General features: G+C 41.4%; 1 protein-coding gene across 1 annotated transcript in view; it reads left to right on the top strand.

Moving 5' to 3' along the window:
- RNF150 (ring finger protein 150) overlaps window positions 1-11,513 on the top strand; it is a 251,064-nt gene extending 239,551 nt beyond the window's left edge. The window contains exon 7 of the mRNA XM_059922523.1: window positions 5,536-11,513. Coding sequence (XP_059778506.1) covers window positions 5,536-5,654 — 119 coding nt within the window. The 3' untranslated portion in view covers window positions 5,655-11,513. The remainder of the gene's footprint in view (window positions 1-5,535) is intronic.
- The last annotated feature ends 11,542 nt before the right edge of the window (window positions 11,514-23,055 follow it).

The raw sequence follows: 23,055 nt of genomic DNA, 5'->3' as shown, positions 1-23,055 counted from the left end.
CCACCAGAGGGCAGACAGCAGAAGCAACAAGAACTACAATCCTGCAGCCTGTGGAACAAAAACCACATTCACAGAAAGATAGACAAGATGAAAAGGCGGAGGGCTATGTACCAGATGAAGGAACAAGATAAAACCCCAGAAAAACAACTAAATGAAGTGGAGATAGGCAACCTTCCAGAAACAGAATTCAGAATAACGATAGTGAAGATGATCCAGGACCTCGGAAAAAGAATGGAGGCAAAGATCGAGAAGATGCAAGAAATGTTTACTAAAGACCTAGAAGAATTAAAGAACAAACAAACAGAGATGAACAATACAATAACTGAAATGAAAAATATACTAGAAAGAATCAGTAGCAGAATAACTGAGGTAGAAGAACGGATAAGTGACCCAGAAGACAGAATGGTGGAATTCACTGCTGTGGAACAGAATAAAGAAAAAAGCATGAAAAGAAATGAAGACAGCCTAAGAGACCTCTGGGACAACATTAAACACAACAACATTCACATTATAGGGGTCCCAGAAGGAGAAGAGAGAGAGAAAGGACTCAAGAAAATATTTGAAGAGATTATAGTCAAAAACTTCCCTAACATGGGAAAGGAAATAGCCATCCAAGTCCGGGAAGTGCAGAGAGTCCCATACAGGATAAACCCAAGGAGAAACACGTGGAGACACATAGTAATCAAATTGGCAAAAATTAAAGACAAAGAAAAACTATTGAAAGCAGCAAGGGAAAAATGACAAATAACATACAAGGGAACTCCCATAAGGTTAACAGCTGATTTCTCAGCAGAAACTCTACAAGCCAGAAGGCAGTGGCATGACATATTTAAAGTGATGAAAGGGAAGAACCTACAACCAAGATTACTCTACCCAGCAAGGATCTCATTCAGATTCGATGGAGAAATCAAAAGCTTTACAGACAAGCAAAAGCTAAGAGAATTCAGCACCACCAAACCAGCTCTACAACAAATGCTAAAGGAACTTCTCTAAGTGGGAAACACAAGAGAAGAAAAGACCTACAAAAACAAACCCGAAACAATTAAGGAAATGGTCATAGGAACATACATATCAATAATTACCTTAAACGTGAATGGATTAAATGCTCCAACGAAAAGACACAGGCTTGCTGAATGGATACAAAAACAAGACCCATATATATGCTGTCTACAAGAGACCCACTTCAGACCTAGGGACACATACAGACTGAAAGTGAGGGGATGGAAAAAGATATTCCATGCAAATGGAAATCAAAAGAAAGCTGGAGTAGCAATACTCATATCAGATAGACTTTAAAATAAAGAATGTTACAAGAGACAAGGAAGGACACTACATAATGATCAAGGGCTCAATCCAAGAAGAAGGTATAATGATTATATATGCACCCAACATAGGAGCACCTCAGTACATAAGGCAACTGCCAACAGCTATAAAATAGGAAATCGACAGTAACACAATAATAGTGGGGGACTCTAACACCTCATTTACACCGATGGAGATCATCCAAACAGAAAATTAATAAGGAAACACAAGCTTTAAATGACACAATAGAGCAGAGACATTTAATTGATATTTATAGGACATTCCATCCAAAAACAGCAGATTACACTTTCTTCTCAAGTGCTCATGGAACATTCTCCAGGATAGATCACATCTTGCGTCACAAATCAAGCCTCAGTAAATTTTTAAAAATTGAAATCCTATCAAGCATCTTTTCTCACCACAATGCTATGAGATTAGAAATCAATTACAGGGAAAAAAACATAAAAAACACAAACACATGGAGACTAAACAATACATTACTAAATAACCAAGAGATCACTGAAGAAATCAAAGAGGATATCAAAAAATACCTAGAGATAAATGACAATGAAAACACGACGATCCAAAACCTATGGGATGCAGCAAAAGCAGTTCTAAGAAGGAAGTTTATAGCAATACAGTCCTACCTCAAGAAACAACAAACATCTCAAATAAACAATCTAACCTTACACCTAAAAGAACTAGAGAAAGAAGAACAAACAAAACCCAAAGTTAGTAGAAGGAAAGAAATCATAAAGATCAGAGCAGAAATAAATGAAATAGAAACAAAGAAAACAATAGCAAAGATCAATAAAAATAAAAGCTGGTTCTTTGAGAAGATAAACGAAATTGATAAACCATTAGCCAGACTCATCAAGAAAAAGAGGGAGAGGATTCAAATCATTAAAATTAGAAATGAAAAAGGAGAAGTTACAACAGACACTGCAGAAATACAAAGCATCCTAAGAGACTACTACAAGCAACTCTATGCCAATAAAATGAACAACCTGGAAGAAATGGACAAACTCTTAGAAAGGTATAACCTTCCAAGACTGAAGCAGGAAGAAATAGAAAATAGGAACAGATCAATCACAAGTAATGAAATTGAAACTGTGATTAAAAATCTTCCAACAAACAAAAGTCCAGGACCAGATGGCTTCACAGGTGAATTCTATCAAACATTTAGAGAAGAGCTAACACCCATCTTTCTCAAACTCTTCCAAAAAATTGCAGAGGCAGGAACACTCCCAAACTCATTCTATGAGGCCACCGTCACCCTGATACCAAAACCAGACAAAGATACTACAAAAAAAGAAAATTACAGACCAATATCACTGATGAATATAGGTGCAAAAATCCTCAACAAAATAGTAGCAAACAGAATCCAGCAACACATTAAAAGGATAATACACCATGATCAAGTGGGATTTATCCCAGGGATGCAAGGATTCTTCAATATATGCAAATCAATCAATGTGATACACCATATTAACAAATTGAAGAAGAAAAACCATACGATCATCTCAATAGATGCAGAAAAAGGTTTTGACAAAATTCAACACCCATTTATGATAAAAACTCTCCAGAAAGTGGGCATAGAGGGAGCCTACCTCAGCATAATAAAGGCCATATATGACAAACCCACAGCCAACATCATTCTCAATGGTGAAAAACGGAAAACATTTCCTCTAAGATCAGGAACACGACAAGGATGTCCACTCTCACCACTATTATTCAACATAGTTCTGGAAGTCCCAGCCACGGCAATCAGAGAAGAAAAAGAAATAAAAGGAATCCAAATTGGAAAAGAAGAAGTAAAACTGTCACTGTTTGCAGATGACATGATACTATACATAGAGAATCCTAAAGGTGCCAACAGAAAACTACTAGAGCTAATCAATGAATTTGGTCAAGTTGCAGGATACAAAATTAATGCACAGAAATCTCTTGCATTCCTATAACTAATGATGAAAAATCTGAAAGAGAAATTAAGGAGACACTCCCATTTACCATTGCAACAAAAAGAATAAAATACCTAGGAATAAACCTACCGAGGGAGACAAAAGACCTGTATGCAGAAAACTATAAGACACTGATGAAAGAAATTAAAGATGATACCAACAGATGGAGAGATATACCATGTTCTTGGATTGGAAGAATCAATATTGTGAAAATGACTATACTACCCAAAGCAATCTACAGATTCAATGCAATCTGTATCAAATTACCAATGGCATTTCTTACTGAACTAGAACAAAAAATCTTAAAATTTGTACGGAGACACAAAAGACCCTGCATAGTCAAAGCAGTCTTGAGGGGAAAAAATGGAGCTGGAGGAATCAGACTCCCTGACTTCAGACTATACTACAAAGCTACAGTAATCAAGACAATATGGTACTGGCACAAAAACAGAAAAATAGATCACTGGAACAAGATAGAAAACCCAGAGTTAAACCCACACACCTATGGTCAACTCATCTATGACAAAGGAGGCAAGGATATACAATGGAGAAAAGACAGTCTCTTCAATAAGTGGTGCTGGGGAAACTGGACTGCTACGTGTAAAAGAATGAAATTAGAACACTCCCTAACACCATACACAAAAATAAACTCAAAATCGATTAGAGACCTAAATGTAAGACCAGACACTATAAAACTCTTAGAGGAAAACTTAGGAAGAACACTCTTTGACATAAATCACAGCAAGATCTTTTTTGATCCACCTCCTAGAGTAATGGAAATAAAAAGAAAAATAAACAAATGGGACCTAATGAAACTTAAAAACTTTTGCACAGCAAAGGAAACCATAAACAAGACAAAAAGACAACCCTCAAAATGGGAGAAAATATTTGCAAACGAATCAACGGACAAAGGATTAATCTCCAAAATATATAAACAGCCCATGCAGCTCAATATTAAAAAAACAAACAACCCAATCCAAAAATGGGCAGAAGACCTAAACAGACATTTCTCCAAAGAAGACATACAGATGGCCAAGAAGCACATGAAAAGGTGCTCAACATCACTAATTATTAGAGAAATGCAAATCAAAACTACAGTGAGGTATCACCTCATACCAGTTAGAATGGGCATCATCTGAAAATCTACAAACAACAAATGCTGGAGAGGGTGGGGAGAAAAGGGAACCCTCCTGCACTGTTGGTGGGAATGTAAATTGATACAGCCACTATGGAGAACAGTATGGAGGTTCCTTAAAAAACTAAAAATAGAATTACCATATGACCCAGCAATCCCACTACTGATCATATACCCAGAGAAAACCATAATTCAAAAAGACACATGCACCCCAATGTTCATTGCAGCACTATTTACAATAGCCAGGACATGGAAGCAACCTAAATGCCCATCGACAGACGAATGGATAAAGAAGATGTGGTACAGATATACAATGGAATATTACTCAGCCACAAAAAGGAACGAAATTGGGTCATTTGTAGAGACATGGACGGACCTAGAAACTACCATGCAGAGTGAAGCAAGTCAGAAAGAGAGAAACGAATATCACATATTAACGCATATATGTGGAGCTAGAAAAATGGTACAGATGAACTGGTTTGCAGGGCAGAAATTGAGACACAGATGTAGAGAACAAACGTATGGACACCAAGGGGGAAAAGTGGCGGGGGTGGGGATGGTGGTGTGATGAATTGGGAGATTGGGATTGACATATATACACTAATGTATAAAATGGACAACTAATAAGAACCTGCTGTATAAAAAATAAAATAAAGTTCAAAACAACAAAAAACAAAAACAAAAAAATGAATACAATCCTCTGTGAAATTTTTGCAGATATTCCCAGTGTTACATATACCTTTGATCTTATTTTTCATGTTTTTAATATTTTTAGAATTTTACACACATTTATCAATCTTTTCATCTGTGAATTGCTCAATTGCTTTTCCATGTAGCACTTCTTGCCTTACTTAGAGATGTTAGATATATTTTCTTCCTACTTAGATATATATTTATAAGATATATTTTCTTCTGGCTTCATTAGTTTCTTTTGTTTACATTTAACTTCTTGACCCATTTAGAATTTATCTGGGGATGTAGTGTGAGAAAAGTCTCTAACTAGACTTTTTTTCACAAAGTAGCCTAATACCTTCTCTTGGGCTTCAGTGAAATGTTATTAAAGGCAATTGTATTGAAATAATCAGCATCTGAAGACATAGCTCAGTGTTCACTGTGAACTTTGTTTCCCCCCACCAGGTGAGCAGGAGCCAGCTATAAGCAGTGATTCTGACATCTCGCTGATCATGGCAATGGAGGTTGGACTGTCTGATGTAGAACTTTCCACCGACCAAGACTACGAAGAGGTGAAATCTTGAAATGGCGAATATAGAAAAAGGGGATGATAGGACCCAAGGGGAAGGAAGGGAGGAGTGCCCCAAGACTGGACCAGGCACATGCACCTCCAGAACACCTTGGCAACTCCAGGGCACTCCACACAAGAATGGTACCGAAAAGCAATATCCAAAGTCACGTTCATCAGGATGCAGTTTCTCCGTCTCTACAACAGCTCATGGCCTTGGCACCTTGGAAGTTGAAAGCTGATTTTCTCTCCCATGTCCTTGGAGACACACACTTCCGAAGTTCCTCAAACAGACTGAAAAGACACTTTTAGGGCTTCTTAGTTTCATTTCAGTTTCTTGTTTTCCTATTTGGGGAATGTTGTTGATTTCTTTGGCGCTTTCTTTTTAAGGACTATGTGTAGTTTATGTTCACTCTATTGTTTTTCCTTTGATTCACTCCAGCTTTTGTACAGAGTTCTGTTTAGAAGCATCAGTTCCTGCTATGACCAGTTTGTATTCCATCTCTGAGATTAATGGCCTTGACCTCTCAGCATGAAGTGTGCATGCCTTTAGGAAGTGCCTCAGCACCTTGAAACAGACTAAGGCCAGCTTTCGTTTAGAATCTAAATTCTTTTAAGTGGATCTTTGAAATGCCAGCTGCCAGAGACCCCAACACCAAGCTCTGAATCTGCTGAGGCCACGGCTCATTTTTTTCAGCTACACACGCTGGCTTCCACTTGCCAGGCTCTGTTAAGGACCCACATGACTTGAGAAGGAAGCTCTAGGGAGGCACTTCAATCCGTCTGATTCTTAACAGTCTTTGGCTGAAATTCTGAACTCACAAGTTCCCACTAGGGCGTTAGCGCCATTATCTGTGGCTGTAGGGCTTGTCCATCACTGGGACCGCAAGCCTAGTTTTCAAGCCAGATACCATATACTCTTCCTGAAAGCAAAATGTCTGTTTCCGCAAGGCTACAGCAGTCTTTTGTTACCTCCACAAATGGGTTCTGCAGGAGATGGAAGCTTTAGAAAAGATCCAGTCATCTTTGGATCCAACACAGTGAGGGCTGCAGTAGCATCTAGGTCTTACCTTAATTCCAATATTCTGTTCAACCTCGCCAGACCCCGAGGGAGGATTTAGGTTAATCCCTAAGAAATTGCTTCCTAGGGCTCCCCTGAGTGCGTCTAGATACCAAGTGAGGAGGGAGGTGTGATTTGATAAACCATTTGATCTAAAAAGTACAGCATGGGAATTGTTGACGTCAAGTTTCTCCTGACTGAGAGAGACAAAGAGGGAAAGGAAACGAGGTATCAAAGTGAATTCTAAAAACCCACCGGTGTTTTTAAACTGTTTGTTTTAATTCTTTTTTTGACAGAGGTGTGCTATTTTTTGCAGTGGGCAATTTTGTAATACATTGAGACTCTCCAGATGCAGGGATGACTAAGGCAGTGTGAATAGCTTCCCTGGACCATTAGATGGATCACCTCGACATCCGCAAAAGGCCATGCTGCTGTGTGGGTTACCTGGGAGAGAAAGCTTCTCTCACTGAGTTATTTATGTATGTGATGAGGCCCTTCTGTCTCGCTACACGCACACTCATGCAAAAACAGAGTTTGGTTCTGCTGTAAGAGCTTGCTGCCTCCTGGAACACGGTGTACGTGTCAAGGGAGACCCCTGGCTGCTCTTTTTTCACCACCTTGAACAATTTCCTATTTGACGCTTTCTAAGTAGGCAGCAAGGCAAGGAAAATGATCACCACCTTCACAAATGTCACATCTCTCTAGGAGCCCAGCACTTGCAGTAATGAAATCCAGGGTCTCCAGGCAGGGAGACATGAAGGCAGTGCCAAATCAGGAGTCAGGAGGCGTAGATGAGCAGCGTGCTTGCTGGGCCTCGGCTTCTCCATCTGTAAGTGAATGAGATTAACAAGATGATGCCCAAGCCTCCTTCTGGTCTCAGGACCACTAATGAGCATTTTGCCTGGGGATCCATTTTTGACAGAGAGCTATGACATATAGCAGACTTTCTACCTTGGGGAGGCACAGTTACTTGACATGTAACGTATAACAGCTTTTGAGATTTGGCACTCCTGCGTGGCTGAGACTATCTAAACGACTGAATTTTAAGTGCAAGTAGGAGTTGGTTTGTTTTGCCTTGTTTTAAAAACCACACTTAGGGCTTCCCTGGTGGCTCAGTGGTTAAGAATCCGCCTGCCAATGCAGGGGACACGGGTTCGAGCCCTGGTCTGGGAAGATCCCACATGCCGCGGAGCAACTAAGCCCGTGCGCCATAACTACTGAGCCTGCGCTCTAGAGCCCGCGAGCCACAACTACTGAAGCCCGCGCGCCTAGAGCCCGTGCTCCGCAACAAGAGAAGCCACTGCCATGAGAAGCCCGCGCACCACAACGAAGAGTAGCCCCTGCTCGCCGCAACTAGAGAGAAGCCCGTGTGCAGCAACGAAGACCCAACGCAGCCAAAAAAAAATGAAAACAAAAACCACACTTAGTCAGAGAGTTTGCAGTCTCTGGATACTTTCAAATCCTCGTTCTTGGTGTGGAATTCTTCGTCTCCCGGTACTTCTTTTTCCTGGTCAGCGAAGGCCTGCACCGCCGACCTCTCCTTCAGTCGGCTTTGCCGAAAACAAATTTTGGTATTATCAAGGGGAATTAGAAGGACAATTCAACAGCAAAGGAAATATAAATTGTATTCCATGCCCAGAGAGAAAATGCCTTTTGGATTGATGGGTGTTCTCTCTTCCTGCCAGCGACCAGGTAGATCAGGAATTGGTAGCTTATGTGCGCTGTGGCCCAGCAGCCACTATAAGATGCTGCATGGGGGATGAGGGGCCCAGCCGGCCAATCTGAGGCCTGTGGACCTGACCCCAAGGAGGTTCTGCTGCAAACTCGCTGAGCCCAGAAGTTTCTCCTTTACCAAAGGTTTGTTTCTGAAGAATTTTCCTATGGCTTCGGTAGTTTTAAACAACAAAAAAAAAAGGGTTAACTGGCATGGGACGTGTCCCAAAAAAAAAAAAAAAATGGAAACAATCCTTCCTCCACAACCTTCTTCACCTCCTCCCCAACGAAGAAGAAACGCTGACCTGGGGCCCCGGTAGCTCAAAGAGTATCAAAGGGTGTGGGAACCTTCTAGAGGTGTATGCAGACTTGATGTATATTTTTCTTTAGTGTCTAGACCAGCACTGTTCAACAGAAATATAGTACAAGTCCCACACGTAATTTTCAATTTTCTACTGGCCACATTTTAAAAAAGCAAAAGGAAACAGGTAAAAGTAATTTTAATAATATCCTTCTTTAAGCCAATATTATTGTTTCGACACGTAATTAGTGTAAAAAGTATTCATGAAATACTTGACGTTGTTTTTCTGTACTAAATCTTCTAAGGGCAGTGTATGTTTTACACTCACACACCTCTCCGTTCGGACTGGCCATTTCTCCAGCTGTCAGCCGCGTCACATGGCTCGTGGCCACCTTGGACAGCGCGGGGCTAGAGCTTCTCCAACATTCTCACAAGATTCCCTGACCCTCACAGAGTAAAAAGGTTAAAACCTAATTACCTCCAGAAAGAACTGGACTCCACCCAGGCCACCTAATGAGAGGCCCAGAGATCCGTTTGTTTTATAATGAGTAAATATGCGGACCATCCTTTTTGAAATTTTTGCTGGATCTTTCTAACCACACCAATGACATCCATGACCATTTCTGTTGCTTCCTTGACCAGTTGTTTTTTTAGAAGTCACATAAAGCATGTTGATTTGGTGCTGAGACAAAATTTTATCCTTCACTTCCACCCTTGGACTGATGTGTGGCACTCAGGAGCCAAAGAGAAATCCAGACTCTATTCATCCAACTTTACCTCAACCCCTGGTCTGCCTTCTTCCTGATTGGCAGAAGGTCTTTTCCTGGTCCCAGTGCCCCGTAGTCCCACCACTATAGCTAAAATGCCTGGATTTGGGAGGAAAAAGTGGGAAGGTACATATTGACTCCAAATACAAGACTTTGTGTGGCCTTCTCAATAGAGAAGAAGTCTTTGGGGCTGGTGACCGTCTGGCCCCAAGTTGGTGAATTATGACCACCTGCAACTCAGAAGCCAGCTCTCAACTTGGAAGTAAACATCCCCCTTATACCCCAAGGCTGTGGGCAAGAAAAGGAGCATCTCCATTCCCTCAGAATAATTTAGAGTCCCCCCTAGGAATTGCTATGTCCTGTGTGGCCAGTCCCTTTGGGAAGAACTGAGCCCTGATCATGAATAGAGCATAGGAATATTGATGATTTCATCTCTAGGGTTTGGTCACCCCTAAAATGTCAACTCCATCATCTAGGCAGGGAGTGGTGGAGAGTTTGGAGAAGGTAGAAAGTTAGAAGTAGCAAAGGCACCTACCTTTTCTGACATCACTTAGTAATGATCATGACCATGGCGTCAAATCTTTGTCCAAAGAGGCTTTTTTTGTTTGTTTGTTTTGTTTTGTTTCAAGCATTTTCCTCATTCCTGATGGAAACATCCTGGATGCTCCTGGGTCTGGATTTGGTCAAATCAAACCATGGTACCCAGTGGTAGTGCAGTTACTGCTCTGACATCCCTGAAGCTGCCATCCTTTCAGAACCAAAAATGATGACAGATAGCCTATCGTGGGACTCTTTTACTCCCATCATGTTGGTCATGTTTAGATGAAAATTCTTGCAGAGCATACAAAATAAATAGCATTTAGTTGTCCATTGGATGCATCACCTTGACCAAAAACAAAGAAACCTCATTAAATCAAAACCCTTTCAGAAAACCTGAGATAGAGTCACAGCCTCTGAGGAGGGAGGACCTAGCCCCCCCCCCCCCCCCGTGATTCTAGATAGAGCCCCTGAGTCCATTTCTGGTAGCGTTTTTTTAATAGACTCCCACTTAGATTTCTTGCCCTTTTTTGTCTGGGTGTGTCTGTCTCTATCTCTGGATCTCTCTGACTGCTTGTCTCTTTCTTTGTACACACACCCACACACACATCCTTTTCCCATCTTTCAGGACCAAAAAAAAACCTTAGCGGCTCTGGATCTATAGGGTTGTCACTATTGTGATTACCATTGTTCCTGTTGGCGTTTTTTGACTGTGCAGCAGTATCTATCTTTTCACTTCTGATGAGGAAAACCAGTTGACTATAAAGGCAAATTAACTTCCTCTGTAATGGGGTTTGCCTCATTTTCACTTCTCATATCACTAATTTTATCACAAATCACCTCTAGCTATTGCCTTTTTTTTTTTTTTTTTTTAAAGGCTTCCTTGCCAGAAAAGTCTCTGAGGTAAATAATGGCAAGGTAACAATTCCAGAATGCTGTCTAATCTCTTATCTTCCACCTCTAGCATTTGTGCCCTTCTTAGTTCACCACAGGCCCTCCCCACCACAGGGTTAGGATTTCTTGGAAAAAGATGTGGGCTGTACCGTATCCGATGTCCACTCCTGCTTCTTAACTCTCTTGGCACGAGAGTTTGCTCTTTGTAAGTGATCTGAGAGGCCACTTCTTAAGACTGAAAAAGAGGCACAAAAAAAAAAAAACAAACCCCATTCCCCTAAAGTGACAGACATACAGATTCTTGTGCAGTGGGCTGCAGTCACAGAAGTCCCTCCTCTGTGCTATTTGCATGGCCGGGACTGAAAAGTACATTTGATGATGGCAATTAAAAGGTGGTGGGGATACTTACCCGCAGGAAGTCAGAAAAGAGGATGGCAGGGTATGAACATGGATGCTCTTCCTGAATCCACGAACATCCCCTAGCTTTAGAGATGACCTGTTTGGGGGAATGTGTACATCTTAAGGAGTTTAACGCTCATGAGTTAAACACTCCTGATTGCAAAGAAGGTTGGGATTACCTGAAAAATAAATTGATTCTGAGAAGCAGGTGTGAGTTTCTCATCACTTACCTCTTCCCTTCCCCTGCTCCTCTCCCCATCTCACAACTCCAGGCCCTTTGTAATAGGAACAATAATTTATAAAGACCCATAGATCAGTAGCCATGCTCTCTCCCCTTTGAGCCTTTCGATGGCACTAAATTAATCATCCCAAAACCCAAGCCAAAGACCTTCTCATCCTTGTGCTACTGTTAACATTTGTACTTACTACCGAGCTATTCTCTCTCTGGTCACCTGATAAATATTTGTTAAGGATAATGGTAAGGCAAGAATATACATCTCTTCAGAGGTTCTGCTGGTCTGAACAGAGTGAGGGAGAAAACTCTATGGAGAAGGTAGCTCAACCTGAGTTACCTAAAGTCATTGCTTGACAGAATGTCTGTGGTCTTGTCATCCTTACTGAAGTGAAGGGCTTGGAGAAGCAGGAAAAATGTGGGGACCATGTGTACTGTGTAAACCAAAGACCGATCACCATCCAAATGGACACATGTTTCTTCCAGTGACGAGTTTAATTTTCTCACAATGTGCTCATCAATAAAAGTGAAGGTGGTTTGCTTGGTCGAATGAAACTGTGAAACAGGGGGTTTTCTCTTGCAGGCTGGTGATTGACCTTACTAAATCCAGAAATCTAAAAAAATGTATCACGGCCTTAGTACCGCACCATCTTGAAAGTCTAGTGCTTAGTCCCCTTTTCCCTCAAAATTTCAGACAAGTCGAGCGCTTTATTGAACTCAGAATATTGTTCTCTTTGAGAATGTGAAGATTTTAAATAGCCAAAGAATTTTCATGGATAAGAGCTCATTAATTACAGCATATCCTGCTCTTTTGAAGAAAATACCAGACTATTGCCTGTAGTAATAGATAGTGGAGAAATGGAAGAAAGGCTGTTCAGGACTTTTCAGTCCGTGTTTGTGTTGGCGTCTGTGGTACTTAGTGTTAAGTGGGATGTTATTGCAAAGGGGCAGGGTGCCCTCTGCTGGAATTCTCGCCACTATTCTTTCAGCCAGCTAATTTGACTAGGGTCACCATTTCCTCAGCAACTAGTAGTGATTTGCCTTTCATCGTACAGTTTCCTCAGTAGTTGAGAATTTGGTCCACATTTGTCAAAAGAGGAAGGAATGTCACAAACTCTGAAAAGTTGGAGGAGGATCCCGTGAAAGATCTGTCAGCAGCCCCTTTCTTCTGCAGAATGTTGAAAGAGTATTGTTTGCTCTGTTTGCAGGCTGGAATGTCTGTGCAGAGTTATAAGGCAAGGGCCTAACTGTTTTGTAACGTTAGCTCAACTTTTTTCTTGTCAGATTGCAAAGGAAGATCAATAAACAGACTTCTTTCATATGAATGTAAATGGTGTGAAATACTCACGTGTTTTGTACATGTACATAATAATATATTTACTTCCTGCTTTCACATTAGTAATCTGAAATGGTTGTACCATTTTATAATTAGAAAGAGATGTAAGGTTGGGGGAGGGAAGGGAGGGTTGTTATTTTTATAGTGGGATGTCCCTTATATTTAGAAAACGAAGTAATTTTGTACTCGTGAAAAGTTACATTCCATTCATTTCCTGAAAAAATAATGGGTGTTGTTCTTTAAAATGTTTATGAGCTGGAAGTAGGATTTTTCTAGTTTCCAGGGGAACCTCCCAAGCAGTATATATGTGAGACTGATTTTGTGGACTGCAGATCATGACCAGCAATTGCCAGCTCACTCATGTGAAAAAAAAAAAAAAAAAAAAACCCAACTTATTTAAACCTCTTTGTATAGAGCACATTATTATTTCCACTGGAAAAAAAAAATGTGTCTCCTACAAAGAATGAATCTACCATTCAGAAATAGTCCAGACGTGGCATCATAAATCAATCTCTAGTCCCTCCCTACTAGCAAGAAAAAAATCCAGTGGATTTATTTTTCCCCTCCTGAACACAAATTATGTGCTTTCGTTGTAAAACGAATGATGTCACTGGTAGAATTTTACTTAGCGTCCCCTCGAGGTCTTTCTGGCCAGTCTGCAGCTCCCACGCATAATGATCCCTGACCCATCCTCTCCATATTCCGATAATGAGACTGAGCTTCCTTGATTTTTTTGCCACATGACTCAAAATCACCGAAGTTATTCCTCATGGCATTTGCATGAGTAACTTTTTTTTTGGACTTTGGTTAGCTCTTAATTGCTGAAAAAATGTAGTAGTGAATTATGTAGCTGTTTCACCCAAACATTTTCTATACAAAGTCACAGGCGTATTTAAATGATTAGTTAAGGCAGTGTAGTTATTAATTTTTGTTTTCTTTTCTGTATAATCTGTTCCTCTTTCCCTCTTCCCCACCTCAGGCACCTACCTTACTCCTTCTAAAGCACTTTATATATCTCTTGAAATACACGGAAGTTTTACAAAACTGTCTTTAAAGGGATTTGTTTCTATTAGGAGACACGACTTTTATCTTGCTTTATTGTATTCTCTATGTGCTTGGAAAGCATAAGCCGTTTGTCTCATGTGGGCTAGTGATGAAATATTAAGGATAATAATTGGAAACATTCAATCATACAACATGGCTATTTTTGTTATATAGAAGACTACCGTGTAAATAAGTGCAATCGTGTTCTTATGTACTGGTTCAAAAAAAATGCAGCTATGAAGATTTGAAAAGGATTGTGAATTCCAGGAAATTTCATTGCAAAATTTCGTTTGGTTTTGTTTTCTAATAAATTGGAACCAGATGTATGTGTTTGTGTCACCCATATTTCCTAACTGTGTGGCCTCATCTGGAGTTCTAGAGGTGGCACTGTGGACTATAAAACATTGATATTTAGGGACTTCCCTGGCGGTCCAGGGGTTAAGACTCTGCGCTTCCACTGCAGGGGGCACGGGTTCGATCCCTGGTCAGGGAACTAAGATCCTGCATGCTGTACAGCACAGCCAAAAAGAAAAAAAAAATCGGTATTTATCGTCAAATCATGATTATGTTAAAAGAGCGAGAGATTTTTAATAACTTCTTTATTTCTCTCAGGTAAGTCAAATGCCAGGTACCAAGACCTCTGCTTAGGTCTGTCCCCCTAAGTGAAGTAATTAAAAGATTTTGAGCAACTCAGCAGAAGAATGGCTGCTGAATTCACTTGAAGTGCTCTTGCGTAGGAACCGAGCCCTTGATCTGAGCCGCTGTGGGCAGGTCACCCTAAGGGGGGGTTACACCGTGGAGCCCACCAGGGGGGCTGGGGCAACCAGGTCCTTCTTTGTATTTACTTGTCCACCTTTAAAGGATTTTAAATAGCAATTCCTTCACATTAGCAAGAAAATGCTACGAAAATTAAAAAGATGGGAAATGCCAACCTGGGAAGGTAGGAAAGGAAGATGAAAAAGGGGACAGGTGCCCCTATTCATTATCATCACCCACTTCAAACTGGCAGGTCCTGGTGCAGCTTAGAGCCTCTGGGTCTCGCCCATCCAAGGTGCTAGCGCATCCCCTGGAGGAGCAGGCAGGGTGGGACATGCCAAGTGCACTTTGGCCTATGACCGAAGCCTTCCCCCTGGCCGGGCACTGCTCCAGGGGCTGTGGATGGCACACTATCTGCTGGCAAAAGCCAAGCCATGTTGAGTGCCCTGGCCTCCCAGAGCTCCTTCCTGCCCAGGTGACGAATGTGGATGGCTGTGAAGTGTCACTGCCCCAGAGGCTTGGCCCCCAGGCCAGTCCATGCTTAATTCCTAGGTCAGAAGATATTCTAAGGGGATCGTTGGTAACGATAATGATTGTGCCACATTACGAGGCCTTTAAATTTTGTTTATGCTTCCATGATCTCAACTTTTATCTGCCCAGACAACTGTTGTCACCAGTGAAGCTGCCATCTGGGGTAGGAAGCTATTACCAGGATCTAGAAACCATCCCTCTTGACTCCTTCCTCCACAATCCTTCCTCCAGACCAGGGACTCCCAAATTGGGAAATGTGTTCAGTGGGACACATTCCAGGTTATGTTAGAAACTTCAGCTGCAGAGTCCCAAGGTCAACTCAGCTGGAATAAGGCTTTGTACAATACATATCAGCTATTAAAAAACTTCCAAGCAGGTCCTCACTAAGTCACCTCTTTTCCTGAAGCTGAGTGATGACAGAATCCTCTCTCTCTCATATTTTTCAACACTACACTGGACGAGACCGCTTGCATGGAACATGGAAGTTTTCAAGCTAGAATAAAGCTGCTGGACCTTGTTTCCCGCTTCAGACCATTGTCCCTGCTCCAACTTTTACAGGAAAAAGTCTGTGTGCACACCCTGCACCGCCAGCCTGGTGCCTGCTTCCCCTGGAGCGGAGATGGCCCAGGAGACAGGTCACCAGGGGCCCTCAGAGTCACATGTGCGGCAGGGAACAGGCCGACCTCGTTGCTTATTTACCATTCATTCAGGAGTGGAGGCCCTGCCCTCCTAGACACTCCACTTCCTGGGCTTTTGAGAAGCCTTGCAGCATACTCGGCCTTTGGAGAATGGAAAATGTAAAAGTCCCCAGCACTTTGTATGTAATAAGCCAGCTGGGCCAGCTTGAGCACCCAATTCTCAGTCTATTAATGCCCATGTTTGGGGTAATAGGAGCTAAACCACTATTCAAAAAGAACAAAAATGTTCTTCTCTAAATCTCATAATCCCTTCTAAACCAATGTCAGTATCCCCGCTCATCTCCTTGCCTTGGTGGAGTGATACATTGTACCAGATTGGGGAAACGGGGCTGATGGGGGAGGAGGTGGATTACTCTTGCTCTGTGATAATTACTATACACAGAAGAGTAAGGGTACCAACTGATGAGAAATTCAGTGACGGAGAGAGGTTTCATTATTTCTGAGATGTTTTAGAATAATGATTCCATCATCCTCTGTGATCCAACAACAGAAATTAGTTGGCACGTTATTTCATCCCACTCATTGGTAGGGTCTCCCTCAGATCTCATGGTGACTCTTTGTTCATGGCTGTAAGAATAAAGGACAATGAGCTTTTGGCTGTGCCATCAAAGACCAAGGGAACCGACTGCTCTCCGTGCTTAGATCTCCCTTCATCGAGGCATGGCATAGGTAGGATGCCACCAAAGTCTCCACCTGGGGGGAACCTGTATTTGCTGGCACCCTAGCAGGTAACAGTCAAACTCCCCAAAGCCCTCAGACCTTTCTGTTGTGGAAGACGTTCCCGCCCTGTCCCCATGGGAACATCCAGAAGCTCTGATCGTAGTCATGACGCATCCCCACCAAAGCTAGGCTCCCTCTCTGTGCCTCCTTCTAAAGTTCCTGTCTTCTTTGTTCTTAAGGATCATTTACTAAATAGTCAGGGGAGAAACCAGAGCCAGTTTTCATTGGCGGGCATAGCCCTTGGTTGCTATGAGAGCTGTATACACAACACATCTGTCGTTGGTATTGTAGATCTAATGGGAGCCAAGGGTCTCAAATCTCGAAGAAAAATAATAATAATTCAGAGCTTTGGAATAACTTCAATATCTATAAATAAATATGAGTGCAGGGAAGTTAATTACAGAATGTAAGAACACAGTAGAGTTAGACCTGGGAATAAGATTGGGTCCGGACCTGATGTAACACCAGCGAAACCCTTGTCCATCTAATAAAACACAGTGCCTCCCAAACGATAAAGTTAGAAGTGGTCCATTTGCCTCGCATCACTTTCTTTTTCTCTATTTTTTATTCTCTTTATTTGAAATGAGGAGGAGGAGAAAAGGGAGGACGTTATTCAGGGCCAGAGTTAGGGCTGGAACTTGGGTTTCCCGACCCCCTTGCCAGAGACCCTGGGGCTATACTGCACTGCTTCCATAAATGGGCAGGCACCTCCAGACAGCTCAGAAATCTCAGGAACGGAAAGCTAGAAAAGCTGAAAGTTGGATTTCATTAGACTGATAGGAAGATTGTTGTATAGTCAGGAAACACTCCCTGAACAGGAACAATTCTAATCTGGAAACAGAAATAGGATGGATGCGACCACGGTCTCCAAGCAGGGACACGTGCGCTCACATACACACCATCTACAAGGTGGGTCCCAGTGAACGCTGTCTAATTTTAGCCGTGCGAGAAAGCTCCTTGCCTTAAGATCCCAATGTGAGTTATTAGTCTCTGTGCTCACTCCTTCAAAATAAAATTAGTTACGATGTTGTGCTTTCCAAAACTGGCTCACTGTCAACAGCCTGCCCTTCTTCTAGGCCCTGCTATGACACTGAGACTTAGCTGACGGAAGGTATAGGAGTGGACTTCTTTTTCATATATTATGGGGAACCAGATATCCAGAGAAAACCCCCAAACTATAGAACACTTAAAAACATTGGACAAAATATTTTAAAATCTTCTTTAAGATGAGTAGCTAAATTGGTGGGAAAGTAAGAAAACTTCTTGGAAGCCAGAAGCGATAAGAAAGTACTACCTACCCGGAGGGGAAGATGAACACCAGTCATGGAGTTTTCCCTGGGTGTATATGCTGATCTCTGAAGGTCTAGGGATACACAAATTTTTTCTGTAAAGGGCCAGGTAAATATTTTACGCTTTGTGAGCCATATATGATTTCTGTCACTTTCTTTCATTGTTGTCGTTGTTTTTAACAACACTTTTAAAATGTAAAAACTGTCCTTAGCTCAAGGGCTACACAAAATCAGGCCACAGGAAGGGTTTCTGCTTCTGCAGGGGACAGGGACAAAGTCCAGGGTCAGAATCAGAGACCCCAGCCCCAAAGCAGCGCCCACAGTGGCGAATAAACTAGGAAAACCTCAGTGGATAAACTAGAAAACACACGTCTGCTGGAAGGAGTAGGGACAGATGTTTATCAGTGGTGGCCTTGGTTCTAGATAAAGAGGGAAACGCTAAAGTGCCCTTCCCCTCACCCCACTTGTCATCCTGGATGCCCTAACCACGGACAACCCTTCTCATGCACTCTGGACCAGAATCCAGCCACCTGTGTGATCTGAATACCTAAGGCACAGATTTACAGTGGGTCCAGACTGTTTCTGTTTTGTATATAATTCATTTATGTTATTTTTTAGATTACAAATATAGGTGATATTTGCCTTCTGTCTGACTTCTTTAACTAAGCATAATATTCTCTAGGTCTGTCCACATTGCTGCAAATGGCAATATTTCATTATTTTTTATGGCTGAGTAATATTCCATTATATATATATATATATATATATATATATATATATAATGTATATCTCACATTTTCTTTATCCATTTATCTGTTGATAGACGCTTGGGTTGTTTCCATGTCTTAGCTATTGTAAATAGTGCTGCTATGAACATTGCAATGCACGTATCTTTTCAAATGAGTGTTTTCATTTTTTCTGGATATATATATAAATAAATGTATATACCAAACAGAAACAGACTCACAAATGTAGAAAACAAACTCTTGGTTACCAAAGCGGGGAGGGAAGGCGAGGAGGGACAAATTAGGAGTATGGGATTAACAAGCAAACTACTACTACAAACTAATATACATAAAATAGATACTAGATACAAACTACTATATATAAAATAGATAAGCAACAAGGGTGTATTGTATAGCACAGGGAATTATACCCATTATCTTGTAATAACCTATAGTGGAATATAATCTGCAAAAATACGGAATCACTATGTGTACACCTGAAACTGACACAGTATTGTAAATCAACTATACTTCAATTTAAAAATAATAATGATAATAAAATTAAAATAAAATAAATTGGGCCCAGACTGATAGTTGCCCTAAATGTTTGGTAGAATCAAACTCATATCCTCCCTGGAGGAATACTCTTAAACCCAGGCTGCAAATAAATCCTTACAAACCAAGTTCCAAAGGAATATGAACTCATAATCAAAAATCTCAAAACACATGAGGACTCAAGCCACAGTGAGGCAGAGGGTCCAAAGTCAGACTCAGAAAGACTGACAAGATAGGAAATATCAGGAAAAGCATACAAAACGTGTGTGTAAAGGGCCCTCTGGGTGATTCTAATGTGCCCTAAAGTTTGAAAACCACCATCCTAGTTGTTTCAGGGCCCAAGAGCAGAGCCTCCAAAAATAAAGTGGGAAGAGGAAAACAGGTGAAATCATTACTCAGCTGGGCTGCTTTGATCTTAGGATGATGGATTTGGAGGAGACTGAATTTCATCCAGAAAATGTTTTATCACTTGGGACTACGTGACTTGCAGAGGGGAGGAGTAATCAAGGCTATCCACATACTTTACCCGCAGGGCCCAGTATGATCTAACCCTGCCTGCATCTCCTCTTTCTCTGTATCAGATCAATCTTCACCTGACTAGCAAGGCCACAGCCACTCTGCACCTGTTGTTGGCTCAGCAATGTATCCTCAGGGCCCAGGGGGCGCTCAGGGAACAGTCAACTCATGACTGGTCTGTAAGGGCGTCACCACAGGGAAAGGCCCGAAGGAGGAGTACCACGTCTCACCACCAGGGGGCGCTGTTCCCACAGAGCACAGCCTATGAGCCCAAAGGCCCCAAGTCCAAGACGGCGTTGCTAATGCAAACCATTGCATGCTGAGAAATTGCTGCTACTGACAATGCAAAACAAACTCCACAGTGACTTTAAAGAAACACATAATGTTAATATGATCGCTGCTATCATATTAACATCAGTAATCACGGCGAGGACTTGAGTGTCAGAGCGAGTTGCATGTTTGTGTGCCAGGTCTTCGGTGAGTGATTTTCTTGAATCATGTCATTTGGCCCTCACTATCACCCAGCAAGTGAGGAAAGTGCTGTCATTATGCCCATTTTACAAATTCTAATAGTGAAGCTTAGGAAGTAACGTGTCCAAGATCACACAGGTAGTAAGTGGCAAACTGCTCATATACCCAAGTCTTTCTGGCTCCTAAAAGCTGTTCTCTTCTGAAGGGAAAGCTGACAAGTTTCTCTAGTTCTGTAAAATAAGAGGGAACAGTTTTAAATTTAAAACGACAACAGCAAAGTGTCTTTGTTTTTCAGTGGAGAAATCTGACACTACCTCAGCCAGGAGATCAAAACCAGCCTCAACAGTGATGTCATGTTGCTAGTGTGTCCCTGTGTATGTTGTAATAAAAGTGTTACTTTACCATTGTGATCTTCCTCCCAAAACCCTTCTTCCGAATCAATGACCGATACTATCAAAACTGTCAAGATCATCAAAAAGTAAATCACAAAAACTCTCAGAGATCAGAGAAGCCTAAGAAGACAAGACAATGAAATGTAATGTAGTATCCAGGATGGGATCCTGGGACCAAAAAGGGCACTGGGGAAAAACTAGTGAAATCCGAAAACAGGCTGGGGTTTAGTCTATAGTAATATACTGGTGTTGACTCTTAATTGTGACAAATGTACCAGGGTGATGTCAGATCTTAACAGGGAAAACTAGGTGAGGGACAACAGGAACTCTTCATACTATCTGTATAACTTTTCTGTAAGTCTAAAACTATTCTAAAATAAGTTTATTTTAAAAGAGATATTTTTATCAAATATATGAACCCAGTGGATTGCTAGAAACACAGAAATTGGTTTTTGATGCTATTGTGGTGTGTCCTTCTCCAGAAATTTTTGGAATAGAACTGAGAACTCAGTATCTTGAAGAGGTTAGATGTTCTTGAAGCAGCAGACTGGACCAAATTATTTCTCAACATCAATTCCAGATTTTTCCGGACTATAAATCTGTGATTTGTATTCATTGTTACAATGACTCTTCAATCCAGAGTCATTGGAAAATGCACAGAATGAGAATCTAATCATTTGTAACTATATGTCAGAGTGATTACAAGTGTAATGAGTAGTTTTCTTAGCTGGTCACAGTAATTACATTTAACATTGACTAGTAAACCACACACACAAATGCAACAAACGTTAGAGACACTTGCCCTTTGTGTTGGCATTTGTGTCGTTGAGCTGTTTCTCCCAGTAGGGGGCTCTGTTGACCATCGAATGGAAAAGGAGACCTGGCGATGGAGAATAGAGGTGTGTGGATTCCACTTGGAACAGAGTTTGCAGGGTAATTTTGAGAAAGAATAACTATTCAGAAATCTTCTCCAGTAACACTTGTACAGTCGGAATGGGGAACTAGATACCACCAACCAACATGGATGAGGTAGTGAGTGTTTCAGAAAAGGAAGAAAGTGTATTGGACTAAACCAGAAAACAGAACCCTTAGGCCTATGTATTACTGAAACCATATATCCCCCAATGAAAAGCAGGTTAGAAATGACAAAACTAGAAATGTCTTGGACTTCCCTGGTGGCACAGTGGTTAAGAATCTGCCTGCCAATGCAGGAGACACTGGTTCAAGCCCTGGTCCAGGAATATCCCACATGTCACGGAGAAATAAAGCCCGTGCACCACAACTACTGAGCCTGTGTGCCACAACTACTGAAGCCCACGTGCCTAGAGCCCAGGCTCCGCAACAAGAGAAGCCACCACAATGAGAAGCCCATGCACCGCAAGGAAGAGTAGCCCCTGCTCACCACAATTAGAGAAAGCCTGCGCACAGCAATGAAGAGCAAACGCAGCCAAAAATTAATTAATTAATTAATTAATTTTAAAAAGTAAATAAAAGTATACCCTTAAAAAAAAAAAAACAAAAACAAAACAGAAATGCCTTCTCGCCAGCCAGAGCTGTGTTCCTGAAAAGTCATGTGGAAGGAATGTTCTTAGAGTAGCATCTTTTCACTGATTGGCCACAAATAATCTTATTCCATATAGCATTTCACAAGATAGCTCATGCATTTAATTCTTTACCTTAAACATAGTTGCAAGAGCAGCCCCCCACACACACACACACACACTGACACACACTTAAAATCCTTTAATGCCCTCCCATTTCTATTAAGTCCAAGTACAGTACATAATCCTTAACATGACCTCCTAAGTCCTGCATGATCTGGCCACTGACACCTCCAGAATTATCTCATACCTCTCTCCACTCACTCCAGGGGCTCCAGCCCCACTCCACCCCCCTTCTTCTAGTTCACGTCCATTCATCCTTTGGATCTCAGCTCAGCCGCTTTCCCTTGGAGGAAGCTTCTCTCACTCCTAGGTCAGGTAGCCCTGTTAAATGCTTACATCACACCTTGTACTTTGCCTTCATAGCTCTAATGACAGGTTAACCGAGTGTGCTAAACATAGCACTAAACAGTGTTCAGCATTAATAATTCACTTATGTGATTGTTAGATTGGTATTGATTTTCCTCTCTAGATTGCACATTCCTTAAGATTAAGGTTCATGTTTTTATTCTCCGTGTATCCCAGTGCCCAGCACAGGACCTGGCTCAGAGTAGGTTTTCTATATGTATTTGTGCAATAAATGACTGAAGGATCGACAAGGTACCTGCCAGCTGTCCAGCTCCCAACTACCTGTTTTACTCTTTTCATCCAAAAAGAAAAAAAAAAAATTTTACGCAGGAATTAGAATTAGTAATATTTGAGTATTATATATCAGGCTATTTGGGAGATTGGGGGAATATAATGTAAGCAAAGCACTTCAATGTTAGCTGCAAAATATGGGAGAAAATAATAGAAAAGAATAAGAGATTAGATGACATAA

This window comes from Balaenoptera ricei, chromosome 5, assembly GCF_028023285.1.
Source record: "Balaenoptera ricei isolate mBalRic1 chromosome 5, mBalRic1.hap2, whole genome shotgun sequence".
In the NCBI taxonomy this organism is placed as follows: Eukaryota; Metazoa; Chordata; class Mammalia; order Artiodactyla; family Balaenopteridae; genus Balaenoptera; species Balaenoptera ricei.
Note: the sequence above shows the minus strand (reverse complement) of the source record. Positions and strands in the feature narration are given on the sequence as shown.